This window comes from Clarias gariepinus, chromosome 7 (assembly GCF_024256425.1).
Source record: "Clarias gariepinus isolate MV-2021 ecotype Netherlands chromosome 7, CGAR_prim_01v2, whole genome shotgun sequence".
NCBI classification, from domain to species: Eukaryota; Metazoa; Chordata; class Actinopteri; order Siluriformes; family Clariidae; genus Clarias; species Clarias gariepinus.
In genome coordinates, this window is record NC_071106.1 from 25,531,956 (window position 1) to 25,542,802 (window position 10,847).

At 38.1% G+C, this 10,847-nt stretch overlaps 1 protein-coding gene across 2 annotated transcripts; it reads right to left on the reverse strand.

The window, feature by feature from the left end:
• Positions 1–20: 20 nt before the first annotated feature.
• znf710a (zinc finger protein 710a) lies at positions 21–10,636 on the reverse strand. Of its 2 annotated transcripts, none has more exons than XM_053501171.1 (5): positions 10,592–10,636; positions 5,877–7,397; positions 3,008–3,199; positions 2,675–2,849; positions 21–2,558 (listed from the first exon to the last, which is right to left on the reverse strand). In XM_053501171.1, the coding sequence occupies exons 1-5, from the start codon at positions 10,634–10,636 to the stop codon at positions 2,395–2,397; spliced, it is 2,097 nt and encodes a 698-aa protein (XP_053357146.1). In that variant the 3' UTR covers positions 21–2,394. The 2 variants fall into 2 exon arrangements, with proteins under 2 accessions (XP_053357146.1, XP_053357145.1); XM_053501170.1 differs by having other exon boundaries at positions 5,847–7,397.
• Between the last annotated feature and the right edge of the window lie 211 nt (positions 10,637–10,847).

Here is a 10,847-nt window from a genome sequence, read left to right on the forward strand (position 1 = left end):
TTTGCTTCTCATGAACATGACAGTTTTAAAGGTAAATTTATTAATATACAGTGTTGTTCAGAGCACAACATTTAACATAGAACTTTATCAACAGCATATGTACAATGATGTGCAAACAAAATCAAAGCTTATACAAAACTTAAACAAGACTTGCCCTGCTTAGTATGGCAGGATACCTCAAGCCTTAACGACAGCTTTTAAAACAGTAGAAATGTCCATTTTGGACCATTTTGTGCTGTTACAACATGTAGCCTTGACCAGGTAGCTGTTTAGTGGACATGAAAGAAAAAATGTTTTTAAAAATTGCTTAACTTTATAGTCATTGTGCCTTGCATCTATGGCCCTGCCACACCTCTGCAGACTGTAATTCATCACTGTAGATCTCCATATGAAAAAAATGTATTCCACACAGTGTTACACAGGGACGGTTAATATAGTTATGCGGGGTGGGGAAAATTGTTTGTGGCTTGATATTTACATTTACCCCTGGAGACAAATAGAAGTCCTACGAATTATGGGGTAATGTGTTCCTTGTATGGTCCCCTGAATTAATGTGGTAAGAACCATGTAATCTAGCTTTAATGAGAAAGCTAACATTTTTACCCAGATATATTATACCAGACTAATAATGGTACATTACAAGCATCCCAAGAAAATGGAATTTTGATGATAAAGAATAACATTGCAAACTAAAAATGGCTCAAATATGTCAAACATGATATAAAACTGTCTGGAATGGGATTAATAATTAATTTGTACTACACAATTAAAATCAAACAAGATTTTGCACCTTGCCTAATTTTGATAGCAGCTCCTAACACAAATGGCCTGTTGCTATAGAAACTGTACTACATGAAACCAGCTGACTAAATCTTTTTGAACTCTCAGTTCACTACACTGATTTCCTAGTGTTAGTAAGTTTGCATGCACTAGGCCATTTAAATTGACTACTGCCCATGTCCCATTATAAATGCATGGCAGGGGAACGAAGTATTGCTGTATTTGTATATGCTGTACACTTTACTTTTTGTACAAATGAGGGGGATGCTGTCCCTTGAATTCATGTTGCTATCAAAAGGCAGATAACGATGCCATGTTGTTAGTGGCTCTTCCGCTGATCGACTTCCAGGTCAAAGCTAGAGTGTCAAAGAAGCCTAGGCCAATTTCTGTGTCTAGATGTAATCTGTGCAAGGAATAGCTGTGCTAACATAATTGGTCAGAATAACACAATGTCATGTAAGCCTACTGGGTTTGATTGATAGGAAAGAGAGACAATGAGACTCCACCTTTTCTGAGAATGGCCAATTTGGCATTCTTGGTCTCCCAGTCAAGGGTGCCTGTGGCATCATCAGATTTAAAACAACACTTCCCTAACAAGTTCAATACATTTCTGCTATGCCACTTCATAGCACTACAGATAAAAAAAAATCAAAACTTAAATATTTGTAATATTTTAAATATTTTTTTTAAGAAATAAAAGTGTGGTTGTTAATCACAGTAATGTATTGCTAGCATTTTCTGAGCAAAATGTGCAATACTTGAGTATCAGAAGTAATGGTGTTATTTCTAAAGTAATCTCTATGGGGTGTGTCAGTTACTAAATGCAGTTACACTTTGGGGTCATCACATCTAATATTTAAGAATGATGTGGTACCAGTACCTAGAATTTTAGACACCCACATGCTAAGACGGCTCCCTAATTTAGCTAATGCTAATATTGAAAAAAATATTAGTATTGATCGTTCTAGTTAAAACTGATGGGTGTGAATGTTGTTAAACAATTAATTAGGCAAATCAAGCCTCCTATTAAAATAGTTGGGTTTACATGTGACGTGGTAGATGATTTACAAAAAGTTAGTTCACCAGATTCCAGCATTTCTTCCTAAACAATTGTATTAATTAATTTATTTATTTTTGAATTCATGTTAAATATAAAATTTATTATTGTGCATTATATTTTGTGTTTTTGTAGAAGCTTTAATGGTTTAGTATTACATGGTTTGGATATTTCCAAAGGGCTGAGGAGTGTTCCCAGTGCACCTCTGTGTGCCGAATTTCTTTTTTTATTAGTCTCAGAAGTGTTATTTTTGAAAACTTTCCAAAGCTGTGTATGGCTTTAGATCATTTTCCCGCGATGAATGTTTAGCTGATGACCTTTAGCTGATTTCCCCCTGTTTGAAACCTAAATATACTTGTAGTATTATACACACATTGGAACCTATCATGAAACCTGTCAATCTCTAATGATCTGGAGGCATATGAATGATTTCCTCTTATAGAGTAATTAAAATACCAGTGCACAACCACCAGGTAACCATTTAATCATTAGTCCATGTTAAAACCTTGAGGCTTAAAAAAAAACAGGCTATCGGTGAGTGAGTGTCTCACAGTGCATTATGCTGTGGTGTAGTAAGTAGCAGCCTTCGTATAGTTGTAATACCCAATCTCGGCCAGTTTAGCCAGGTCTTGGGTGTTGCTGCTTGCCATATTTTCTCTTTCACTGTATTCAAAGCTGTCTTCCTCATAGTCTTCCTGGCCCTCCATATCGGGGAGGCTGTCTGAATATACAAGACAATTATTAAAACCTTAAATCATTCATTTAATACATGCCACTTATGTACACAAGAGGGCACAATAACAGTTTCAGGGCAGCCCTAAACAAGCATATTCTTACCTTGCCCATCTGGTGAGACATCTAGAATGCCATGCTTCACCTTCATATGCCTGCTGAGATTCCCCTTTAAGTTGAACTTGCTGCTGCAGTAGGGGCACTTGAAGGGCTTGTTACCAGCATGAAGGTGCATGTGGCCAAGTAGGTTGTACATTCTATTAAATGATTTCCCACATACCTTTAAAACAAAATTGAACCCAAAGTCTTAGTGAAGAAATCTTTTGCTTAACCTGAAGTATAGACTGAAGTAGGTAAAAAATAAATAAATACTAATTTAAAACAGCAGTTGTGACTAATTAAACATGCAAAAATCCTGCAAAGTTGTTGCTATCTCACCTTGCATTTGAAGGGTTTGACAGGAAGGTGGACAATCATGTGGGTTTTGAGGGTCTGTTTCTGTACGAAGGTCTTAAAACAGATGTGACACTGGAAAGGCCGCATACTGGTATGGATCAGCATGTGCCGCTTTAGATTGGCTGACAGGGTGAACTCACGAGAACACACGTCACATTTGTACTCTTTCATACCCTTTAAAAGAGAGAGAACCAAAAAATTACTTTTTTGTTCCTTTGTCGTTAAGAACAATTCGATTCCTACAATTAATATCAACTCTTGTTCTGTATAGGTTTACTAAGGAAATGGAAGGTGTGGTTCAAAATGCTCATCTCATTAATTTTATGCGAATAATTTTAGAAGAATTATATTTATCTGGACTCTACTTATTTTATAGTAGAACAATCTCTGGGATTATGATCTCTCTATATGAAGAGAATGGTTACCTTTTGGGCTACTAACACAAGGTGTCCCAAGAAATGCTCTATAAGTAATACTTTTTTTTTGCAGAATCTCTTTCAAAATAATCATAAGTTTATATAATATCTATACTTTCAGTTAGTTTTTTTTTCTCTGTTTCTCACATGTTTCTCTGTTGTGGTGCAAAGTAAATGGTCAGTGTAACATTAACTGATTTTACCATGGCGTATATTCCAGTGCTGTTCAGTTCTGTTTTTTTTTTTGTTTTTTTACCCTGATTTCTGTGTTTTGGATTTTACCCATAAAAAAATTATGGGCTTATCGCCAGACCTCTTTCCTGTTTCTGTTTATAATTTTTTTTTAAGGTTTGGATTTGATTGCAAGCCTCAACAAAACTACTTGCATATGTCTCAGCACCCTTTTTCTGACAGATTGCACAGCAGGAAGACCAAAAGGGTGCACGCCATAATCACCCTGCCAGCAGTTATCATAATACAATGTAATGAAATTACATTTGAGGATGCTCCAGCTTTATATGAGCTTCATACTGCTCCAAACTAGCTCCAGCCAATGAGGCATCCTCTCACACATGAGCTCAAGCAAGAGGCTGACCCTCTTGCAACTATCTTAGTATATGTGTGTTTTCAATGATATTGCAAATGTGTAGACCATTTCTGGTAAATTAAGTGACACTTTGATTAAAAAAAGGGATCAATTTCCTATATGTATGGAGAGTTTTGGGACACCCTGTTTTTGTTTGTATGAATGTGTGGATGTGTACATTCATCAGCCGTATCATTACAAAACAAAACATTATGTTCAATATTATGTAGGATCCCCTTGTGCTCCCTGGGCAGCTCTGGCCCTCTGGGGCATTACTCCACAAGACCTGTGACGGTGTGTAGGCAGCAGATCTTTTAACTGCTGTGGGTTGATGGGTGAGGCTTTCATTGATCAGACTTGTTTGTTCAGTACATCATATGGATTCTCGATTGGGATCTGGGAAGTTGAGAGGCCGGGATCGGCGGAGTATCATCTCACCAGTTCACTAGTATATAACTGCCAATCAGTGTTAATATTATGGCTGATCAGTGTATGTATGTATATGTATGCATGTATGTTTGCTAATACATACATGCATACTTTGTTAATTTTAATCAAATCGTTTTTCATGTTTGATGTCAAGTAACATTTAAAAAGTTAGGTAATGTGCTTACTTTAAGTAATTTAGGACAATTACCTAATTAACCTAATTAAACCTAATTTTAAGATAAGTGGATTGACTAGTTAAATAATTTTACAACCGGTGCAAGTTTATGGTTTTAGCATATAGTGCAATATTCATGTATCTCCCTATGCACAAAGCAGGTGATTACACCAACTAGCTGAAGAGTTGTGCTAATGAGAATCAGTTGGTATAGGTAATAGCTGGAACAAATATGTGGCAGGACTTTTACTTTCTGAAGCTGGGTTGTTTACTTCTGCTTAAAAATGACTGAAACTAGGAAATTCTCAATCAAGCAGGCATGAAGTGAGCAAATGACACTGGATGGATGGATGGATGGATGTAAAGTTCAGTCTGCTTTGTACTACTAACGTATTTCTAATGTATAGATTTTTTTTTTTCTTTTTGGATTCCAGAAAATAAATTAATAGCATTGTGTTTTAATTAAAATGGGGTTGCATAAAATGCTTAACGTCCGATAATATGGACCTGTGAATGATATAATTCCCTTACTTTATATATCTTTGGAAAGTCACATAACTTAATTACCTAATTTTAACCTAATTAGAAATTTGAGATAAGTGTAATGATAAGTCAAATATTTATCATACTAATGCAATTTGAATTTTTTGGCTTATGCATTTGACCAATTCTATTTACAAAAAGTTTTGTAATAGGGCAAAAAAAAAAAATCACAGCACAGCATAAATACAGGGAAAAATGTTAACTACCAATTAATGCTTGTAATAAAACGTAGAAGGGCTATACAGTAGCTGAAAAATGTAATTTGACGAGTAATTTACAATTTCCATTTGGGTTTTCCATTGGGGACTCTGTCTGTCTGACGGACAGAAAGGGTAAGGACTAACTTAGAGCAGTGGTTGTCCTGGACCTTCCCCTGGCCTGCACATTTTAGTATTTTCCCTCCTTTATCACACCCTCTTCAATTAAGATAAAACTGTTAATTAACAGATTAGTTAGCTCAGGTGTGCTGGGAGCTGAGGAAACACTAAAATCATTACTAAAACATTATTATTATTAATGTTATTGTTATTATAATAATAATAATAATTATTATTATTATTATTATTATTATTATTATTATCTGTATTATGAAAGAAATGAAGGATGAAGAGTATAAGTCAAAAATCTTCCAAACAATTGGGATTTGCAGTAAGGAACTGAGCTTAAAAGTACCTTGTGTTCAAGGGCCTGCTGTGCTAGTACCTTGTGTGTGAGCAGGTGCTGCTTGAGGTGGTGAACCTGCGCAAACTCTAAGCCACACTCAGAACAAATGTGGGGCCGCATGTTCTGGTGCTTCATTAAGTGGTTCTGTAGCTGGCTCCGGTAGGCAAAGCTCTTGTGGCACTCACTACACTGAAAGGCAGCAGGCCCCTGGTGACTGATTTGGTGCCGCCTGAGGTGAGCATAGGTGGGGAATTCCATGGTGCATTGTGTGCAAATATGACACCGGCCATTCTCATGCTTGGCCTCATGTGTGCGCAACTCACTGGGGTAGGCGAACCCACGTCCGCAAAAGCGGCAGCTGTATGGCTTGATGTCACTATGCTGCAGCATATGGCGCTTGAGGTGGCTGGTCTGTGTAAAGGCTTTCTTGCACACAGTGCACTTATGTGGCCTTGTGCCTTGGTGAGTAAGCAGATGTGTCTGTAGGTGGCTTGGTTGCTTGAACAGTTTTCCACAGTGCAGACACTCATGTGGCTTGACCCCACTGTGACCCAGGATGTGTGTTACCAAATTGTACTTTGACGTGTATGACTTCTCACACATTCGGCACTTCCAGCGCTTCAGGCCTTCACCCACATCCACACAGTAGGACTCGTCAATCTGCACATTGACATCCAGACGGTCAATCTGCACACGGCGGGCCACAGGATTTTCACCATCTGCCCATGCTGCTATTGGTACACTATCATCATATTCTGCTGCTGTCTGATCTGGCTCAGCAGCCTCATAAGTCAAAACACTTGATTCATAGTAGCGTCTCATTGCTGGGCTCACTTCCTCCTCGGGAGTCTTAAGATTCAGTGCTCTTTGCTCATCTGGTCCCTCCTGTTTGGTGCTACCTTCCACAGGCTGTCTGTGTGCTTCTCTTTCCTGTGTGTGATCAGCGCCTTGTGGAGGTATGTATGAATCTGGATCACTCTGTTGCTTGTGTGACTCCTTTGCAGGCTTAGGGCTGTCTTTATTTTGCTCCTCCTTTAACATTATTCTGTGAGGGGCAAGATCCAATACTTCAGACTCACTGTCATTGCAATGATTATTTGAGTAGTAGCAGGGGCTGGAATATTCAGGCTGTTCTCCTTTTACCCAAGTCTGTACATCTAAGGACTTCTTAGCCAGTACTTCTGCCTCATCGTTTTCACTTTGGTGCCTTTTGGCCTTTACCCGAGGTCCTGAACGCCTCTTCTCCACCCCTAAATGTCCATGTGCCCTCATATTCCCTTCATTGGGCTCAGGTAGGTAGTCTCCATTTGCACCAATTAATTGGTCTGAATACTCATATTCCATTGCCTCTTGAGGTGGAGGGGGGCAGTCACGTGCCTCTCCTGTGTAAAAGCCATTAGGGGCAATGGTGGTGCCAAAGAATTCATTCTGAGATATGAGGCCCAGCACAGCTGCTTGAGCCAAGGATAGAACCACTACTGGATCAGTCTGTGTGCCAGTGTCCACAACACTCCCCATCACTTCATTGTAGCAGTGCACCAGAGGAACTGCCTGCTCCTCCTTCAAGATAACAAATGACATACAGTCAAAAAACATAATATTAAAATCACATGGCTATAAACAACAGTCGTGGCAACAGGCACTACTGTAAAATCAGAACATTTAGTGCATCAGCATAAATGTGAAATAAGGGAAAATGAGTGGAATAACAGGCCAAGGTGACATATTTAAGCAATATCACATGAGAGGGGGGTTTGTACTGCTGGATATAGCATAGCTGACACATCCTAAGCGACCAACAGTTAGTAACCAACAGTGTAATTTACATTGGTGAAAGTAGTTTAAAATTCTAACCAGTACTAAATGAGGAATATAAAACATGGAGATGTTGGACAGTCCTGTAAATCTCATGATTGTTTTTTTTATATTTCCACTTATCCTGCTTTTCAAATATATCAGCTCAGTTCACTTCCAGGTTCTGGGGTTGAACCCCAAATAATGTTAAATGGAAAGCTAGCGTATTAGGGTGTACAATTTATTGTCTCTTTAACACACACACCCACCCACCCCAGCCAACAAAGTAGTGCCCTTGATAAGGGGTTGGGAGAGGTTTGGAATGCAGGCTTCTGTTACAAGCTAGTTAGCTTTGTACATTAGCTATATGTGATTTCCTGCTGAGTACTTCTGTGGCTGGTTTTGGATATGTTTTTTGTAAGACAGTTGCTCTCTCTACAGTATGGTGGACCTTACAGACCCACTTTTACCCATGCTGTAACCGACAGTTAATGTAATTAACGATTGTAGAACACCTGGGACAATAGTGTTACCATTCATTATCACCACTCCATCTCATCCAGTCAGATTATTCAGTCAAAACTAACTGTTGTATAATTTACTTTAACAAAAAACAATGCCAACTATCCCCCCAATAAATAAATCCTTTTATGTTTATACACATATACATCTATGCTTGTTATTTACCATGGGTAGACAGCCAAAAGCAAATCTGTTTAGTAAGGACTAAGAGTGTGTTAAATTTAGTTATATATAGGAGGTAAAGAGCTGAAAAATTCCATGGGTCCTTTCTCATTGGCTTTCATAGTTAATAGACTCTCCACAACATTTCAGTTAATGTACATCACATTTACAGCATTTTGCAGACACCTTTATCCAGTGTTACTTATATTTACCTCATTATACACCTGAGCAACTAAGGTAATGGGCCTTGTTCAAGGGCCTAGCAGTGGCAGGTTGGTGGTCTTAGGGTTTGAACCTGCAATCTTCTGCACGGTCAAGTATATTAACCACTGAGCTACTTTTGCCCCAAACTTCTGTGTTTACCTGTGGCTTCTATGTTAGGCAACTAGACACGTTTTGTTTTGTTTTAGCTAAATCCATATCACAGATCCATATAACTCAGGCGCTCAAGACTCAGTAAAAACTATATAGCTTTTTGTTTGTGCATAAATGGTGCATGAGTTTAAAAATCATACATTTCTGGAAGCTCATGAACAGTGATTGGGTGTATTAACAAACTGGAAAACTGAGAGAGCACAGTCAGGTAAAGTGGCACTCAGTTAAAGTGGCACTCCTCTATTCTAGCTCAAATATTAAATTAAACAAAATACAAAACACTCAGCAATGTGATTATTTTGTTGAGTTATAAGCTATAGATTTTAGACACATTATTAACAAAAAGCTTTGCTATAATCTTGGATCGTGTTTTAAAAAATAAGGTTAAAGGTGAAAAACTTATTCCATTGTCCAGTTTTCTCCCTAAACAATGGTTTGATCTACAGTGGCAGTATCATGGATAAAAAGGTTATCAGAGTCACTCTAGAAAATCAAAACACAGCTAATAAAATAAAAAAAATTCACTAATAAAAAGATGCATGATCCTAATGACATGGTGTGTAAACACAATATTGTCCCAAAATGATGTCACCTTCTTTATGTTGGAGGAAATGCTTGCATTAAATCTATTAAAAAGAAACTTCCTAATATAAAGTTCTACTTCAGATATAAAGTTGAACTGCAGCAAGCTTCAGTGATCACAATACAGACTGGCCTAGGACTCAGGATAAAGGGTCCTGCTGCTAGAAAAATTATGTGACCCTCTCCTACAGAGTGATGTGAATGTGGCATATTTTAATATCGTATCTCTGAGGTCACTGGAATATACCACAAACACCTGTAAACAAGCCATGTAGGAGTAGCAGATCAATCACACACTGTGGACAGAGTAAAGTATTGTTAACACTTAAAGCTGTTTTTAATTGTTTTTAACAATTTACCTTAAAATGAATGGATAAGAGGCCAGTCGAATATGTGCAAATGCAAATTGCATTTGTCTGCAAAGGGGAAATAGTTGTAATGACAGATGAATGAAACATGGAGGAAAAGCAACAGAGAAAAGTGAGAGAAAGCAAGAAGGAAAACTAAATGACCTGATAAGCAGATCATTTATAATTATTTGTATTAAAGCCGATGTGGGACAGATGATTGGATAAGTGCAATAAAGAGAATGAAACAGAAGGAGAGTGATTGTTTATGGAGAAAACACATGAAAGAGGAAAATGAAGAGGGGTGCGAGAGAGGGTGAGAGAGGAGGAAGGGGAGCAAGATAAAGAGAGGCATAAATAGAGAAAGCATGAGAGGAAAAAACAAGGGGATGGCGGGGGAAGAGAGACTAAGAAACAGAGAGTACAAGAGACAGATAAAGAGAGAGACAGAGTGGGAGGGGTTGTGGGGAGTGAGAGACTGAAACAGAAAGAAAGAGAGATAGAGGGTGGGAAAAAAGCAAGAGCAGGAAGGGAGGGAGTAGGAAAGAGAAGGAACAGAGAAAATAACTGGCAAAATGAAAGGCAGAGAAAATGAAAGACAGAAAGACAAATGAAAGAAAAGCAGTCAGGCAGGATAGGCGCACTGTCACTAAGAGCAGAGCTGAACTGAATGTTAATATAAACACAACAATGATATGAACACATGATGCATATATGAGTATGTATGAGTGAGAATGAGAGATGATAGAAAATTTTGATTAAAACTGCGAGGAGTATGTCGGAAAGATGGAGTATGTCCTTTATCAGCGATGGATATACTCCTGTCACTTTCCTGTCAGGTGTCCCATTTTCAGAGAAACATTAAATAAAAAGTGAAACTTTTTTTTTCCCGCTGCAATTAACAAACTTTAATGTAAAGCTGCAATGCAGTTACCTATAGTGTTAAAACTTGTGTGTTAAAACTGTACTTACCAAATTGGTCCTGGAGTGATGTTTAAGGTGTTTCAAAGCTCTCATCCTTCAAGTGAAGTGTGGAGCAAAAAAACCCACCTCTTATTTATAGCTGAAGGAGAAAAAGGGGTGGTGCCTCTGCTCATCCTCCTCCTCCCACTGTTGCTGTTATCAGAACTGACTGTGCTGGCCTCTCTCTCTCTCTCTCTCTCTCTCTCTCTCTTACACACACACACACACACACAGACATTCTTTTTTCTTTCTATTTCCTTTTATG